Source organism: Mercenaria mercenaria, chromosome 15 (genome assembly GCF_021730395.1).
Source record: "Mercenaria mercenaria strain notata chromosome 15, MADL_Memer_1, whole genome shotgun sequence".
Classification (NCBI taxonomy): Eukaryota; Metazoa; Mollusca; class Bivalvia; order Venerida; family Veneridae; genus Mercenaria; species Mercenaria mercenaria.
The window spans coordinates 38944631-38964172 of NC_069375.1; the positions used below are offsets into that span (position 1 = coordinate 38944631).

At 36.2% G+C, this 19542-nt stretch overlaps 1 protein-coding gene across 1 annotated transcript; it reads left to right on the forward strand.

The window, feature by feature from the left end:
• The first annotated feature begins 303 nt into the window (after positions 1-303).
• Positions 304-18580, forward strand: LOC123551723 (WD repeat-containing protein 31-like). The gene is made up of 10 exons (XM_045340851.2): positions 304-469; positions 2578-2776; positions 4561-4635; positions 5192-5333; positions 5781-5881; positions 7306-7373; positions 8844-8985; positions 11014-11167; positions 14279-14348; positions 15987-18580. The coding sequence occupies exons 1-10, from the start codon at positions 429-431 to the stop codon at positions 16072-16074; spliced, it is 1080 nt and encodes a 359-aa protein (XP_045196786.2). The 5' UTR covers positions 304-428; the 3' UTR covers positions 16075-18580.
• The last annotated feature ends 962 nt before the right edge of the window (positions 18581-19542 follow it).

The following is a 19542-nucleotide window of genomic DNA, read 5'->3' on the forward strand; positions in this document are numbered from 1 at the left end:
AGCAAGTTCCGTGAAGCAAAAATCCCGCGTATTTATTGTGAAAAAATTTGCGAGGCTCCGAAGGTACCGGGCACGGTTCGTTGCGCTACATGGTAACTTTTCATTTTAGTATGAATTGACACTGTGGAAAGGCATGAGTTTGTTTAATTACGGGCAAGTAGGCACATGCGCGAGAAGCCTAGACTAAATAGTCACACTTTTTACATTTGAAACCACGGAAAATAAAACAATTGTTGCTAACGCATACTAACGGACTATATTCTTCCGCCGTACTAGTGGTCTCGCCCCACATGTTCGTTAATCACGATTAAAAAGTATTACGAAGCGCCGTTTGTTTGTTTACATGCGAGTGCAAGATCGTTTTTTATACAAATACAAAGAAATCGATGTGCCAATCAAATGTAGGAAGAAACAGACTTTGATTTGCCATGGGAAAATTATTTAGCAAGTCGAAACATCCAAAACATAAGTAAGTTTCAGTGATTTTTTCATTTGGCAATGATAAAGATGAGGTCTCGCGCTGTGAGTCATATTTACCAGCTGACTGAGCAGTTTTTGAACAAAGCAATTTAGAAATCAAAGCTTTCAGAAAACTGATGGGGCGAAGAAATTATTTACATTTTTTTGGTCATGCAGGGAAAATGGTACTTAGTAAAAAGTGGGAATTGAAATTTAATGTTGAAAAGTGCAAAGTGATCCATTATGGACACATAAATCCTCAAAAAGAGTGACAAATGTCTTAAAGTGGCACAGGAGGAATGTGATCTTGGTGTTATGTTGGACGCATTGGTCGACAGGGCTATGGTGCGCTGATCGTGCAGCCAGCACATGATTTTCCGTGGACATGGTGCCCAAAGAAATCGTACGGAGATTGTACGGATTTCTCCCGGCCTTCACCCAAGAGCCTAATATATGCAAAGTATATGTAGCCACCTATGATGCCCCAAAAACCGCAGGGAAAATCGTAGACTAATTTATCACACGGAGCCCGGTTCAAATAGGCATAGGCAGTTAAGAAAGACTTCAAAAGAGAGTAACAAATTTTGTGCAGTCTTTGAAAGACCTTACATATACAGATCGGTTGAAAAAATTGAAATTACCCGTCCTTCTCGTCGCAGATTAAGAGGTGACCAATATTATTATACAGGTTTTTAAAATTGTTAAAGGAATTGATGACTGTCCTTTTAAGAAATTTTTCAAGTATTCTGCTTCAACAAGAGGTCAGAACCTAAAACTTGAAATGCCACGTTCTAGAACAACGTTTTGCTTGAACCAGTTTTCTTGTCGAGTGATTAAACCATGGAATGAATTACCACAACATGTTGTAGATGCCAAAACTGTAAATGACTTTAAAATAAGGTTAGATAAGCACGGGCAGGGAGAAACTCCATACAAAATAAGACACTAAACCACTGAGCTGTAAACTGCTTTTACAGCTACATTGACAATATGAGCAGATCTGTCACCTTTCTGATAAATAAACTGTGATGAAACCAAATTTAGCTGTGCAGCAGCAATTCCAGAACAAGAGGGGCTTAAAAAAGGTTTTAACCCAGAATCATCCTACAGAGTTGTTATTAATGGTTCATCAACAGCAATTACTGCCTCACTGTGACCTCTCATGAGTATTATGGGAAGTTCAAGATGTCTGTTTTTCCAACCCTGCTTTTGTTGAATTGATTTCCAGGATCCCACATCACATGACACAAGATCCATAACTCTCGCATCGATATTTCATGAATTATACCTCCTTTTTACTTAGTATTTCAGGTTAAAAATTTGATGCTCTTTCAATCTGTCTCTGTTATTACTAAATGGATTTGATTCAGGCTTGGAATAGTTGTTCTTCAGTACCACACCATATAATGCAAAGTCCATAACTGCGGCACAATTATTTCATGAATTATATCCTATTTTAACTTAGAATGTCAGGTTAAAGATTTGATGCATTTTCGCTCTATATCTGTTATATTACTAAATAGGTGGTGACAGGTCCCATTTAAGATGCAAAAACTGTGTTGTAACCACTAAGATAGGGTAAAATGGTGTCATAATAGTAAACACATTTTTCTTTTCAAAAATACGTTTAGTTTGAAAAGAAGCAGACGTACAGGTGCAGTGTCTTATGTTTTAAATGGTAGGATTTAAAATATTATACAGGTCTACTAAAACTTTTGGTTGGAATGTGTAAAACACATTTTCTTTTTAAGGGAATTTTTCTTACAAAAGGGGGAAGAAACCATACTTTTTGTAGAGGGAAAATTGGACCTGAAATTCGGCTACAAATCTGCCTCAAAACGCTATCTCATAGTAATACTTTTACATATGAGCCGTGCCATGGGAAAACCAACATAGTGGGTGTGCAACCAGCATGGATCCAGACCAGCCTGCGCATCCGCGCAGTCTGGTCAGGCTCCATGCTGTTCGCTTTTAAAGCCTATTGGAATTGGAGAAACTGTTAGCGAACAGCATGGATCCTGACCAGACTGCGCGGATGCGCAGGCTGGTCTGGATCCATGCTGGTCGCATACCCACTATGTTGGTTTTCTCATGGCATGGCTCATATAAACATTGCAGCACTGAAGGTGGATTTGACAGTCTAGATACAGCGGGTGCTGGTAGATATAAGGGGGAGGATAAATCGGGAAGTAAAATGAACAGACATGTGTCAAAAACTTACCACTCGCAGCCAACTGGTGAGCCCCTCCATACTGATGCTGTTGTCAGCCTTGCCAAAATACAACCTGGGCTCTGTGTAGCTGGTAGTAAAGATAAGGTAAGATGACTGCTAGGTATAAATTCTCTTTTATGTCCCTGCCATTAAAAATGATGGGGAACATATTACAGTGTTAACATTGTCTGTTTGTATGTGTGTACATGCATGTGTCCATGTGTATGTTTTATGTGACAAAATTGGGTCCAGCTGATAACATGTCGTGGTCTCAACGCGAAACTAGTCTATCTGCTTCTATTTCTATATATACATAGACTAGTTTCGCGTTGAGGCGACGTCGATGTGTACATTGTTGGACTTTGGTATAACTTTGCACAAAAACCACCATTACAAGATGATATGCCACATGCAAAATCTAGACCCCAAGCTCAGAGGTCATTGTCACACATACTGGTGAAAGATTTAAGGTCATTTTAGCCTGCCTGAACTAATGAGCAATTAGTTTAGGTGAATGATCAGACATCCTGCTTCAACATCATTACTTAAACATAATGATCTACCCCTTTGAAACTACTGGTCAGAATTATACCAAACTTGGTCAGTAGCATCCTGGCATGAACTTCGCTCAGATGTGTGAAAATGATACAGTTGACCCCCTGAGCTAAAAAACAATGATGAATATGATGAATATTCATGTAACTAGACACAAACATTCACCATTACTAGATGATATGTCTTGTGTAAGACGTAGACCCCTAGTAGCTAAATGTCAATGATTTCAGATAATTTTTCTTGTCAAGTTTATAACTCTTTATGTTTTTGTATCCATTATTCTGTAGATGGATGTTCAATAAACTTTGCACAAATATTCAATGTAAGAAGATAAAGTGTTCACATGGTGTTAAAGAATTAGTAATATGTCATTTTTCTTGTCTGGTCTATAATTTTCATGTGCATAGAGGGATATTCAAGTACAAATGTACCTTGTTTAAAGAAATTATAAGAGTTTAGTGTAAATTTTCTTTGCCAGTCCATATTCAGTATATACATGTGTATACATGTGCTGTTGTCGCAGTGCCATTGCTGACATGACTCATACTTCCATGTTCAAACAATCATATAGCAGGGCCATCTGTGTCATATGAACACGTTTTTATTTTTTTTTTCTTCTTTAAAAAGCCTGGGTCATACTCGCCAATATTTTGAGTCTAAAATTTACAAAATTCAAGTTTTATAAAGCATTTGTTCCATTGAAACTTCGAACAGCTTTTTGTTTGTAGTATTATGCTAAAATATATGCCCAGTGTCATTGGAATTTGTAGGTACATGATTTACAATTTAGGAGTAAAAGTAATATTAGCATTTCAGAATCTTAGTTTCATACTTTAAACATTGATAGATATGACTCCAGGGCCTCCTTTGCCATTCAATGTAGTCAACAAAATAAGATAGATTTCTTGCAAGGGATGAAAGAAGTTTTAACAATTTAGAAATGCATGTAAGTACATGCTTGATAAAATCTTGGAAGCAGGGTTTTAGCCTATATGTAGCCTGACTGGTTTAAACACAGCCCCATAGTTACACCCTTTGATATTACAAATTTATATTGTTAAGCTACATATGTAATGCCAGTCATTTTAGGTGGAAATTTAATCATAAAACTATCAATTTTATGTTGCAGAAAGTCACTGTCTACTGGTAATTTAAAACAATGAATATGTCATTTTGTAAAATTCAGCAACATTATATTTTATCACCTTGTCTGATTTTTTTTTCAGATCTATGTAATTTTTTTTCTTCAAAACATGTCTTTTTAAGTTTTGTTCATATAGTTTGACTACGATATGTTGTGGAAATGCTTGCAAGTGTTAGTTTTTCTATTTCAGACTGTATCACTGTATGATTACCACAATCATCGTCTTGAGGACAGATGGACTGGCCATGCAAGGGAGATAACTAAGGTAAATCACTACATAATTTTTTTTATTTTCTTTTGTTGGGTTTAACGTCTCACCGACTCAATTATAGGTCATATGGCGACTTTCCAGCTTTGATGGTAGAGGAAGACCCCAGTTGCCCCTCCGTGCATTATTTCATCACGAGCGGGCACCTGGGTAGAAACACCGACCTTCCGTAAGCCAGCTGATGGCTTCCTCACAAGAAGAATTCAACACCCCGAGTGAGTCTCGAACCCACGTCGATGAGGGGCAAGCGATTTGAAGTCAGCAACCTTAAGTTAACCACTCAGCCACAGAAGCCCCACTACATACATGTAATTGGCTATGTTAATGGTCCAGATGGGTTCTCATAATGTAAAACTGGCTGACACATTATTGATTCACATCAAATAAGGCGATCATTGTGTTATGTGATTTAATGAGGAAACAGCCAGTATACGCTCATTGTTCTGTCTTTTATTTTCATGTCTTCAGTAAATGGAATTGTTATGTACAAGTTCCATAGGAATAGTTTTGATACTGTTATATATGTTTTAATGTGATCATTTTTTTCCTGCAGGTTTACTATGGTATACAATGCCAGGCTATATTCAGTGCTTCAAGAGATAAGACAGTCAAGCTGTGGAAGCGAGGCAATGCTAGCCCTATAAGGGAATATGATGGCCATGATTTAGTTGTGTCAGCTATACATCTCAATAAAGGTACGAGTAAATCATTGGCACTGTGCTGTCTAGGCTTTTAAAACATGGAAACAATTATCTCTCAGAATTCAGAATGAAATGTTCTGTTAGAATTTATTTGCCTGAAAACTGCTTTTCTTTAAATATAAAAATGATCAAGAATTGTTAAAAAAAACTCATATGATGTTACAATTAACATAAAAGTAGCATTTCCTAGAACAAATTTTAAAATTTTGAGAGAAAGCTCTAAATATTTCACGGGCAGTAACTTTACAAAGGCAAAAGAACATTAATTTTTGGCCATTAAATTGACATTATTTGTCATATGGTATCTTTAAACTTAAAAAAATTCTTAATACCACCACTGAAGATCAGTCTTACTTATTGATGGATATTGCAAAATAAGGCAGAAACTTGCCAGAAAATTGGTCATGGATTTTGCAGATCAGCAGAATGTATTTTTTTCAGATAACAGTCTATTATGTACTGGTTCAAGAGATAACACCATAAAGCTATGGGATGTTGAAACTGGTGATTGTCTTAGAGAAAATAAAACATCCAGAAATCTAGTAAGTGTTGTATGCAGACATTTTCAAACATGTTATTTAACCTTTACCCTGCTGAATTTTTAAAATGGACTGGTCCATCATTCAATTTGGGCAGTGCCACTTATTATTCAAAGGCGTGTTCACTGAAAATTTACTGACTGAATAGCGAACAGTGCAGACCATGATCAGCCTGCATGGATGTGCAGGCTGATCTTGGTTGCAAAGGCAAAATAACTTGTCGCCAGTAGGGTAAAGACAGCCCAGTTTAATATAATACAAAGCAGAAATGATGATGGCAATATTGTGATTACCTTCTAAATATACATCTAGACTTCAAATGATTAAAACAGCCCGGACCCTCCATGGCCATGTGGTAAAGTTAGCTGACTTGGAATCACTTGTCCTTCACCTAAGTAGGTTTGAAACCCGGCTTGAGGTGTAGAATTCTACATCTGAGGTAGCCATCCAGTTGGCTGGTTCTACCTACAATGTACACACACTCCAGTGCTTGAAACAGTACTCGGATGGGCACCTTCCTTCACCATGAAAAGACAGAAAAAGTCACAATATGACCTGAATTGTGTCTTGTGACTCTAAGCTCAACAAAAACAAAAGAGCAACAAATTAGCAACTCAACTTAAGGTTGTGATTTCTTCATCATGCATAAGTTTGCAGATTTCTTACCAAAGTGCTTTAAGTGTCTGAAATAGGATTAGTCTTACCGCACCCAAACTTTCCTGTTTATTTTCACCAGCACTTCAGCAGTCAGGGGTGTAACTGTTTTAAGTTAATTAAAGTTATGTAACCTATTTCAGTTATTTTTTCAAGATTTTAATAACCTCTATTAGTTATAAAATATAAGTTAACTCAGGTAAGTTATTCAAAAAAAGTCTTTTTGCTGTTCTCACAAAGTGACCTATACAGTGAAATTAGTAGCAATCTGTGGTTAGTCAAATTCTCTTTTAGTCTGATCATGACCTGATAGCATAATGGGATGCTAAGAGTTTTATAGCTTTAAACCTTTTGCGTAAAACTTTATCAGCCTTGCGTAAAAATATTTACTGCATAGCTGGAAAGATAAGAGTTCAAGGATTCAGGAAATAATCACATTAGTCACATTCAAAATGAGGAATTGGACAGGAGGGCTTTGTAATATTTTATGATAACTTAAACAAGTTATGAAAATGTAAGCAATAACTCAAATGGATTATAAACTGCAATAACTTGAATCAGTTACACCCCTGACTGTTCAGTAGATCTAGTCATAAAAATGTATTTTCTCTATTTTTACTTAAATCGCAGTTAAGATTTTGTTCATTTTAAAAATTTTACCCAAAGGTTCCTGGCCAAGTTTGATACATGTGACTGAAGTGTTTGAAAAATATAAAATTTTGGCAGCAGAGAAGCAGATATTAGGAATTTATTGTTTTATGTAACTTTTTCAGGTCACTGATGTAAAGTTTGTACCAGAGTCACATATACTTGTACAGACAGGGGAGGATAAAGATGTTAGGTAATATTTTTGCAGTATACTATGAAATCATTAGTATTTGCTGTGAACTATTTTTAGCTCGGCTTTTCAAAGAAAAAGTAGAACTATTGCGCTCGCCCCGGCGTCTGCGTCGCTGTCCCCCGGTGGTTAAAGCTTTGATAAAGTCAAATATCTCTGTTACTATCAAAGGTATTGACTTGAAACTTAAAATAGTTATTTACAATCAAAGTCTGCACCAGGAGAAAAAATCCCCATGACTCTGATTTGAATTTTGACAGAGTTTTGCCCCTCTTTAACTTAGAATTGTTTGGTTAAAGTTTTTGATAGAGTCAAATATCTCTGTTACTATCAAAGCTTTTAACTTAAAACTTAAAACAGTTATTTACAATAAAAGGCTACACCAGAAGAAACAATCCCCATAACTCTGACAGAGATAGCCCCTTTTTAACTTAGAATTTTTAAGTTAAAGTTTTATATAACTTTTACTGGCAAAGCTCTAATTCAGAGTCAAGCACACAGAAAAGCGTGCTGTCTTAGTGACAGTTATTGTTTGCGAATTTCTTGCTTGAATAAGTCCATTAGATGAAATCCTAATGAAAAAGCAAAGTTGTCATTCTTTCATCTTGATGCAGAAATCCAAGAATTCATATCCCAACAAAAATAGCCAGTTAGGTAAAAGGGTAAAAGGAAGAAATTCATTACCCATGAAATGAATTCACAGTAATAGATGGTGTTGTCACTTTGCTCTCATTCACTTTAAGTTTATGTAATATATGTCGGAAGATTATGATATTTTGATGTTCTCTGGGTGTAAATTTTTTGAAACTAGTGGGCCCGTATTTTTTAATCGGCATTTTCCGTGTGATTATGTATTCTGCATATGATATGATTGGCATTTCTAAGCTGGTAACTGTGCAAAGCCATGTGTATGTTTGAGCTACAGCAATGGTTGAAGAATACCAAAGTAGATTATGGAGATTATGTAATGACACAGAAGTTGCCAGGTATCATTACAGGTCCATTACTTTAAAAGGCGGATTTGGTTTGTGCAGCTTTAAGACACAGTCATTTCAAAACACTTAAAAACAATGCCAACATTTGGCACCATAGATTTAATGCTTACCATGCTGGACATGATTGATTCTGCCTTTGCGACCAGTGTAGATCATGATCAGCCTGCACATCCATGCAGTCTGATCATGATCTGCACTGTTCGCCATTCAGTCAGTATCTTTTTGGTATGCACCCCTTTTAATAGTTAATGGTACTGTCTAAATTGAAAGATGGACAAGTTCATTATAGAAATTTAGCAGAGTAGTGGTTAAAGGGCCATACTTTAGCAGTCAATTATATAAAGTAATTTCAAAATGAAAAATATCAAAGTATTTTTCAATTGTTTGGACAACCCACATTTGTTGAAACTATTAAAAGAAAATATGTTTGTTTTACATGTAAGAAAATATCTATGTAAATGGCATGAATGAATTTTAGGTTGTTTGATACTCGGACAATGTATATAGCACACACTTTCCCACGTAAACAGTATATACAGATGAGTTGTGATGTCAGTGCTGATGGAAACTACTGTCTCACATGTAGTAATGGTTTTGGAGGCAATGGCTGTGAAACCACGGTAAGCTAGTTTATACTCATTTATTTTAGGTTGTTTGTAAAGCAAGTTCTACAACAGTTACTTACATTAACCACAAGGGTATGAGAGAAGAGAAGCCAGTTTCTCTTTTAATGCTAAGCACCAAAGAAGTAAGCTACTGGTACTATTTTTCACATCTTTGGTATGATGCAGCCAAGGATCGAATTCATAACCTCCCGCACATGAAATGGATGCTCTACCATTTGGCTATCTTAAATCTAGGCAGTCAGTGGTAAGCCAGGGTGAGTTTATTCTGTAATAAAACAATTTTGTATGAATAGTGTTGGCATAGTACTACAGATCAAAATAATTGCACATTCACATATTTATTTAGTGACATGCTATAATATCAGTTTATAAATATGACATTTTGATCAAACCAATAATGTCCTATCTGCAAGGTAAAATTACGGGTAATATGTCGTTATCATGGAAATTTTTAAAAGTTTTATTTTTCAACTTTGATACAGAAACAGCTATGTCAGTGATTTAAAGGAAGGCCATAATCAGAAGAATATATCCAGTCTGTCTTAGCTGTGACAGTTATCTGATGAATAATAGGATTTATTTTCTCATTTGTGGTCTGCCTTTGACAAAACTATGACCTCTTTAATTTTCATGAGGGACTGAATTTTGCAGTTGAGTCACTCAATGAAGTTTAAGCCCAATGAAGCAGTGAAAATTCCCATTCATTTTATGTTCAAAGGTCAAAATCCTCAAATGACACTTAAACTGGAATCAGTGTTCACTAAATAACTAAAGAGTGTTTTGACCTACAATAATTGTTAAACATCATAGGATGATTGCCTGTGGTCAAGGGGTTCATAGGACAGAGGTCAAGGTCACAGTTACCTCGAGACTGAAAATGGGGTCCGCTCAGTAACCAAAGAACCCTTTGGCTTACTGCCTGCAAACTTTGTAGCATGATTGCCTGTGGTCAGTAAATTGCCTGCATTGTTTTGGGGGTCAGTAGATCAGAGGTAAAGGTCATAATGACTTTGAGACTCGAAACAGTTTTAACTCAAAAACTAAAGAATTCTTTGGGCTACAGTCCACAAATTTCATAGGATGCTGTGCTCAGAAGATGACCCTTACTGTGTTGGGGGTCAGTAGGTCAAAGGACAAGGGTTAAGTATCTAGGGACTGAAAATGGGACTTCGTTTCAACTACAGATTCATTAATGATACCTGACAGGTGGCATATAATACATTCTTGAGGCAAGAGTTGTGTTATCTGTGATTACAGTTTTAACAAATTTCTCAAAATTAATTTAATACATGTAAAACACACATACAAAATAAACGCTTGTAAGAATATTTTGTTGGTAATTTAAAGAACTTCTGTTTTTGAAGAATTTCTGTTTTCTGATTTTTACAAACAATATCTAAGTTATGCATTGTAAAAATTCTTTCATTCAAGGTTAATTTGGGAATGTATTTGTCAGTGGCTTTCAAAAATACCATATAAGTACTGGTGTAGAGTCCAGGAACAATTACTGGCGAAACAGTTAAAAGTGGCATTGATAAAGACAAAGCATCAGGAGATGCACTCATACACATCTCTGGCCCATTTTAGTGGTCACTGCAAAATAATTTAATTTCATTAGGGTAACAAGCATACATTTTCCTGGTTTTTGGACAAAACTTCTGTCTCATTAGGACTGAAAAATTTTGTGTTTTGATGTGATCACGAAATCCAAGAAAATCATTCCCTCATAAATATTACTGATTTGCGTGTATTCTGCTAACTTACTTTCCTCGGAAAGATTGCCATGTGCAATTTACAGTGCTGTTAATATTTTGCTTCCTTTACAGTGCAATAACGTTCTGCTTTCTTTACAGTGCTGTAAACTTTTGCTTATTTCCAGTGATAACATTTTTCTTCCTTTACAGTGCTGTGGCATTCGATAGTGGCTCTTAAGAGTATGAAGTTGTATTAAAATCTTCAACTGAAACATAGAGGAGTAAGTACTATATAGTATATAGCCATCATTCTTTCTCTCCCTTTCAGTTATGGGACCTTAGAGCATTACAGATAGTACAAGAATACAAGGGCCATACTGAGGCAGTAGAATGTTGTATATTCCTGCCAGATCAAGATAGACAACTCATAGCAACTTCTTCTAGGGACTGCACAGTCAGAATTTGGGATCAAAACACTAGAGGTAGTGTAGTTCTCTGTCATCCACCTTAATTACCAAATGAGACAGATTCTAATTTGTTGCAGAAAGACAATTGACTACATTTTTAGCTTGACTATTAGAAGAATTGTCTAGCTATTCTACTCACCCTGGCATCGGCGTCAGACCTTGGTTAAAGTTTTGCATGCAAGTACCTATGGCTATCATTTAAAGGCATATAGGTTTGAAACTTATTTTTTTCTAGGTCAATTACCAAACTCACTGGGTCACGTCCCATAACTCTGACATTTATTTTGGCCAAATTATGCCCCTTTTTGGACTTACTTAGAAAATCCTGGTTAAAGTTTTACATGCAAATTACTATCTCCAAAACCAATGCAGATATTGAATTGAAACTTCAAATGTGTCTTCGGGGTTATAAAACTAGGTGAGAGCATCAAGTCCCATAACTCTGACATGCATTTTGGCCAAATTATGCCCCCATTTTGACTAAGAAAATCCTGGTTAAAGTTTTGCATGCAAGTACATATAGCTATTACTTTAAGGCATATAGCTTTGAAACCTATTTTAGCTTTGAAACCTATTTTTTTCTTTTTCTAGGTCAATTACCAACCTCAGTGGGTCAAGTTCCATAACTCTGACATGTATTTTGGTCAAATTATGTCCCTTTTTTTAACTTGAAACTTCTGGTTAAAGTTTCGCATGCAAGTTACTATCTCCAAAACTAATGCAGATACTGGATTGAAACTCTATAGATATTTTAACATTTAGGGTAATATTCCTGCTTCTGGGACAACAATTCGAATAGTCGAGCATTGGCTGTCTTACGGACAGCTGTTGTTACATTCCAGGTTTGAAAAAAACAAACCAAGATTCATTATAGAATGGTGTGCTATGTCTGTCAACATTTTGCATTTCTGGTCTCTGGAGTCAGGAAGTATAATACTGTGAAATCATTAATATTCGTGGGAGACTAATTTTCGTGGATTTCGTGGTTGGGTCAATCCACGAAATTTAATGCCAACGAACATGTAAAATTCCCATTCATTTTATGTTCAAAAGTTGAAATCCACGAATTCATATCCTCACGAAATTGCCGTTTTGACTAAAACCATGAAATTTCATGACCACGAAATTAAATGACTTTACAGTAGCTACAACTTTCAAAATTCACAGGATTTAACCACCCCTTCAGGAGGAGCATTATTAGGTCTCCCACCAACCCCCACTAGGTCAAGGTCACAGGGGCCTAAACATGGAAAACCGTTTCTGTTCAATAACTTAAGAACCAATGAAACTTTATAGCATGATTGAACGATTGAATAGAGTAGATAAGCCCTATTGATTTTTGGGTTACTTGATTAACAGTCAAGGTCACAGGGACCAGAACATGGAAAACGGTTTCCTATCAATAACTGGAGAACCATTTGATCCAGAACCTTCAAACTTCGTAGGATGATAGGACTTACAGAGTAGATGACCCTTATTGTTTTTGGGATCACTTGAGCAAAGGTCAAGGTCACAGGGGCCTGAACATGGAAAACCCTTTCCCATCAATAACTTGAGAACCATTTGACCAAGAATGTTGAAACTTCATAGGGTGATTGGACATGCAGAGTAAATGACCCCTATTGATTTTGGGGTCACTCGATCAAAAGTCGAGGTCTCAAGGGCCAGAACATGGAAAACTGTTTCCAATCCATAACCACTAGGCCTAGAATGTTGAAACTTTGTGGGATGATTGGACATGCCGTGTAGATGATCCCTATTGCAGCCAACCATCAGTGTCTCTTTGACTTTCGCTCCTGTCCCCTATTGACTTCTTGCCTATTACTACTATGCATTGGGGAAGACATGCGCTTTTCTACAAAAGCATCTTCTAATTGATTTTGGGGTCAATAGGTCAAAGTCACAGTGACCTTGAAACTGAAAATGATTTCCGGACTCATAAAATATAAAGCTACAGCTTTCTAACTAAATACAATGACTATGGAACACTAGAGAAGATCGATATTGATTTTGGGATCAGTTGGGAAAGGTCAAGGTCACAGGGACCTAACTTACTTTCTGATATTTTTTCAGTTCCCAGCCCTAAAAAATATATTAACTAAAATATATTAACTAAAGCTTTCAAACTTTACATGACTTAGCTTCACTTGAGGAAGATCCCTATTTTTTTGGGGTCATATGTCACGGTCATAGTTAACCAGAAACTGAAAATTGTTTTTGGACTGTAAGTCTGACATGAAATAAAACAGTTATTGTTTCAACTTTACACAGGGACTAACTGCCACAAGAGGAAGATCCCAATAGATATTGGGGTCAGTGACTCAAAGGTCAAGGTCACGGGGACCAGACTTTATTTCTGTTTTGTTTTTGTTTGTTTCACAGTTCTAAGTCAGGAAGTGTAAATAGGTACAGCTTACAAACTTTAAACAATGACTTAGTACCACATGAGGAAGATCAATATTGATTTTGGTGTCAGTGGCTCACAGGTCAAGATCACAGGGATACCACCCCCGCCTTAGTTTTTTTAGTTCATTTTCTTGATATTGTATCTTCACAGTGCACCACCCTTCCCCCTACATGGCTTTACGAAAAACTCTGGAAGTCCTCTCCTCTGAAACCATTGGATGTTTTTTTAAATAATTTTGTAGCAATGTTCCTTGGGTTAGTAATACCCTCTACCAGATTCTTTCAAAACACTGTTTCTTAACCTTTACCCTGCTAAATTTCTATAATGGACTGGTCCATCATTCAGTTTGGGCAATACCATTTAATATTCGAAGGGGTGTTCACTGAAAACTTACTGACTGAATAGTGAACATTGCAGACCATGATCAGACTGCACGGATGTGCAGGCTGATCTTGGTCTGCACTGGTCGCAAAGGCAGAATCACTTGCTGCCAGCAGGCTAAAGGTTAAAAAGCACAGCCTCCTAGAGTCAAGTTGTATTAACCCCATTACAGTAATTAATAACAGATCCACTTGTGGTTCAGTCTAAACCTCCATGCATTTTTCAACCCTCTAAGTGTTTACATCCTGTAGTTATGTTAGCTGAAATAGTGTTTTTTTATTTATTGAAAAACTACCTTAAAAATGTAGTTGTGAACTATGTTTTCTGTTATATTTTAGATACTGTAGCACAGTGCACAATAAGTGGATCAGGGCCACTCACATCTCTTATAGCTTATGAAGATAACAGGTAAAGAACTTAATAAGAAACTCATACAAAGATTTAAGCTTGTCTGATCAGCTCGATAAGGAGATCACAGATCTATGGATCATGGGGTTGTTAAAGTTCGATTTCCAGCTGAGGCGTGTACTCTCTGTGAAGATTTGATAGAATACACTGTGTCAGAAGTCAATTTGTCCTCCACCTCTGATTCATGTGGAGAAGTTGGCAGTTAATTGCTGAGAACAGGTTAGTACTGGTACAGAATCCAGGAACACTGGCTAGGTTAACTGCTTGCTGTAACATAACCAAAATACTGTTGAAAAATGGTGCCAAACCCAAAACAAACATACAAAGGCTTGATCCTGCTGTAAAATACTTGGAAAACTCATGCAAAGATACTTGATAAAAATTTCCATTGAACGAAACTAGATTTTCCCATATCTATTTTTTTGGTTACAAAAGGATCCAGATAGCTTCACATGGCTTCAAAATCAGGGCTAACAACACCAGAACAAAAATGGGTCATTCCAGTGACATGATTAAATTATTGCATATATAAATAGAAAGTTGAAAATATTGGAATATTATTGTTTTTGTGTTCATGCAGAAACTAGAACATTTAAATTGTAATTTAGTTGTCCAAAACCAAGCAAATTCTATCATATTTTAAATACTAATGTTATTTGTGTTATCAGGACAACTAAAATTCCAAAACATCCTTGCACCATGCTAGTAAAATCTTCCCGAACAGTTTCTAAATATTAAAATATATGAGCCGCGTCATGAGAAAACCAACATAGTGGGTATGCGACCAGCATGGATCCAGACCAGCCTGCGCATCCGCGCAGTCTGGTCAGGATCCATGCTGTTCGCTTTCAAAGCCTTTTGCAATTAGAGAAACTGGTGGCGAACAGCATGGATCCTGATCAGACTGCGCGGATGCGCAGGCTGCTCTGGATCCATGCTGGTTGCAAAGCCATTATGTTGGTTTTCCCATGGCACGGCTCATACTATGAAAAGTTAGTGATACGACATGAATATCATGCCTTACACAACTATGTCAGACATTCTCAACTGAAGTTTCTAAATGTGTTTAGTCAATTATTCTTCATTTTTTTTTTATTTGAAAAGATTTTGATTTTTTTTGTCACTAATGCAGGTTTTGTGCTGGAGTGTCCCAGGCACAACCTGCTATAGAGGCTCAGTGTACTCAGGAAAACTTTTTGTCTAGATTGTGAAGTGTGAAGGAACATTGTTGGCATATCTAGGACCAAGAAATATGTTTTGAAAACACCATTTCTGAAAAGTATGTTCCACAGGCCTATACAGCTAATCAATGCCTATTTCAACTTCTGGAGACTTTTAGCATTATCCGTAATTAAGCTATGGCTCTTTTAAGATTAAGAAAGAGAAAGTCTGTTAACTTGATGTTATTGACTTAAAAATCAAACAGCAAATTTGAGGGGCCTCCATGGCCGAGTGGTTAAGGGCACTGACATTGAATCACTTGCCATTCACTGGGAAGGACACCTGGAGGTTTGGCTCCACCTTCAAAAGCTTGAAAGTCACCCTTTATGACCCATAATTGAATTGGTGTGATATTAAACCCACCAAAAAGCAAACAGTTACGATATGATAATGAATATTTTCTCATGTCTTTTTCAGTATATGTGTATCAAGTTTTAATACTGGAATACATGAACTTCATCTATCAGTGCCAGAGGGCTTATTGCTACAGCAGTCAACGTTTTGAATTAATGCCAATCGGCGTAACACTGGTGCACCAGAAAAGTATTTGACAAGTGTGTTGTGTGGACTATTATACAGTTGTGTTGTGTGGATTATATTCGTGTGTTACTTATTCATCCATGACTACTACAGTAACTTTAAGTTTTGTATATTTTATATGTCTTGTGGCTTGAATCTCAAAAAATGATGTCATTGATTATGCTGCCAAAATAACCAACATATCAAGGCTTTGATTGTTTCACTTAGATACTACTGTTATTACTTATTATAGAATGTGATACTGATTACATCATCATTCTGCTACTATATCAGTTATGTGTTGTACATACTCGCTTATAAGACTTTTTTTTTTTACCTATAAAAACTCTTACAACTTAATGACATAGACCTATAGCTGTGATATAAAGAACTGTTAGTTATTCCATATTACCTGATTGTTTGAGATTTATGTAGTTCGTTACTTTATGGTTCATGTTATTTTTTGCAGAACTAAGTGAAAATCTATCTTATGATGAAAAAGTGTAATTTATATGAGCCGCGCCATGAGAAAACCAACATAGCGGCTTTGCGACCAGCATGGATCCAGACCAGCCTGTGCATGTGCGCAGTCTGGTCAGGATCCATGCTGTTCACTTTCAAAGCCTTTTGCAATTAGAGAAACCGTTAGCGAACAGCATGGATCCTGACCAGACTGCGTGGATGTGCAGGCTGGTCTGGATCCATGCTGGTCATAAAGCCACTATGTTGGTTTTCTCATGGCGCCGCTCAATTATGAGCTTAGTTTTGAGAAAAAAAAATCCTTGTGTTGTAAGCCCTACTGAAATATGCTCATTTGATTGGCTGATCCTGTCTGCAACGACTCAAAAAATTGACATTGAAATCAAAATTGATTCAATTGAAGTCATACTTTTTCATATAACATCCTGGATATATGATGAAACTATTGTAGACTTATATTTTGGTCAAAAAGTAGACTTGAAGCCTAGTCCTATGTTAGTAATACTTTCAGGTTTACAAAACAACATACTAGTCTAAAACATAAGTTTTTATACTAACTACTGTACTATGAGAACGATGACAGCTATCTATTTTATCGAAAAATTTCATGACATATCAACAAATCATTTCACATGATAATAACATGTGCCATAACACATCATACAATGTAATACTTAATGTAATTAGTCTCGGGAAATAGAGCTACGGTGTCGGTTTTATTTTTATTCAAGCTTGATTGTTTTCTGTAGAAAAAAAATATTTCGGTTAATGCAATACAGGTGTTATTGTAGATTAAACTTCAATTGTCATTGTTTTAAGCTACCACATTCAACACGCATAACTACTTTAAATGTCTCGATGAAAAAAATATTTCATAGGTAAACCACAAACTATGCCTTGTTTCTTACGTCAATGGAAGTGCAAGCATAAATGGTACATGGTTGAAATATTGGGCACTGTCAAGTACATTCCTAAATTCAGTGTTGTGATATTTTTGTACTTTAACAATGTTACACGTTTTGTGCCTTTTTGTGATATATAGGCCATTGTTATATCCATTTTTGCTTGTTATACAAAGATTTTAAGGAACTGTTGACTACATATTGTGTCTTTTTGAAGTATTGTTTATTCTCTTTATTCTGTTCAGTTCTTTTTACATCTTAAGAAAGATGTCAGACACAGTGCAAAATTTGCCTTGTTTGGATATTTCGACCATAGCACATGGTCTTCATCAGCTCACAGGTTTTATTGCAGCAAGTAAGTTGAATTTAGGGTGCAGTTTTTTTTAAATTGTTAAAAGAAAGCAGTCTGTGCTAATTTAGAAATTTCTGCAACTGTCACAGGTTGAGAAAAATGTGCAGCCAGACCAGGACTCGAACCCAGGGCCTCGAAATACTGTTCTGATGCTCTACCGACTGAACTACCCTGCCGCCTACACATTATCTCCGTTTTAATATTCAAGTCCTATACCATGACAGGTTTCCACACCAATTTCGAATTTCAGCAGGTACTTTATATAGAAGCATACAGCCAGTGTTACACCATCGTGGTCCCATGTTGAGCGCCAAATGTCACGGGGTGAGAAAAATGTGCAGCCAGACCGGGACTCAAACCCAGGGCCTCGGAATACTGTTTTGATGCTCTACCGACTGAGCTACATATTTTCTGCCCGTTTTAATATTCAACTCCTATACCTTGATACAACTTGCTTTAGAATGTACGGCAAGTCACGTCATGATAAAACACTATACATTACTTAAGGAACACTTTATTAAACATGTTAAAATGTTTATGTTTAGAAAGCGTTTTGGCTTATTTCAGCTCCACCTCTCAAATTTTAGTTCTATAAAAATGTCTTTACACTGTAGAATTGCAGAAACTATGGGGTTTTTTTGCCTGATAATGTTGGTAATAAACTGTTTGATATTGTTAGTAAAAAGGTTATCTGACATGATTTTATGTGCAAATAACAGCTGTGATTTTTCTTGCCTTTAATAAAAACATGAAAAACGGGTGTGACTTACTTATATTTATGTTACTTTAAATTAAATTACCTAGAAGTCCTAAATTTGGTATCTCCCTTTGGCGTTATGGAGGAGGATCCTGTCTGGAATTACGCAGATAAAATGCTGACATTACAGGCTGTAAACAGTTGAGCTTTTGGTCAGAAATAACTATTTTGGTAAGAAACTTTCATTTTTGCAGTTATGTTTACACCAAATTGTTATCCCTTTGGTTGATACTTAACAACAGTAAGATCTAAAGGAAATAATGTGGTCAAATACCAAATTAAACAAGAGGGCCAAGATGGCCCTAGGTCGCTCACCTGAGAAACACACCATAACAGTGTAAACATGTTTGACCTAATGATTTCATGGAAAAAAATATTCTGACCAATTATTAAAATTGGAGCAAAAAATCTTGAGTATAAATAAGTATTTTCTTTGATTTGACCTAGTGACCTAGTTTTTGACCCCAGATTACCCATATTCGAACTTGATCTAGATTTCATCAAGCCAACCATTCTGACCAAATTTTATGAAATCCAGTGTAAAATGCAGTCCCTACTGCATACACACGGTTTTTCCTTGATTTGACTTAGTGACCTAGTTTGTAAACCCAGATGACCCATATTCGAACTTGAGCTAGATTTCATCAAGGCTATCATTCTGACAAAATTTCATGAAGATCAGCTGAAAAATACAGCCTCTATCGCATACAGAAGGGTTTTCTTTGATTTGACCTAGTGGCCTACTTTTTGAGTCCAATGACCCATAATCAAACTCAACGTAGATTTTATCAAGGCAATCATTCTGAGGAAATTTCATGAATATCAATTGAAAAATACAGCCTCTATCGCATACATAAGATTTTTCTTTAATTTGACCTAGTGACCTAGTTTTTGAACTCAGATGACCCATATTCAAATTCGACCTAGATTTCATCAAGGCAATCATTCTGACTTAATTTCAGG

Excerpts from the sequence above, each read along its gene's own strand:
- LOC123551723 (XM_045340851.2), top strand. The coding sequence starts at position 429 with ATGGGAAAATTATTTAGCAAGTCGAAACATCCAAAACATAA. Across the intron at positions 5,334-5,780 it reads AGCTATACATCTCAATAAAG|ATAACAGTCTATTATGTACT; the intron begins GTACGAGTAAAT and ends TATTTTTTTCAG. Across the intron at positions 14,349-15,986 it reads ATAGCTTATGAAGATAACAG|TATATGTGTATCAAGTTTTA; the intron begins GTAAAGAACTTA and ends TGTCTTTTTCAG.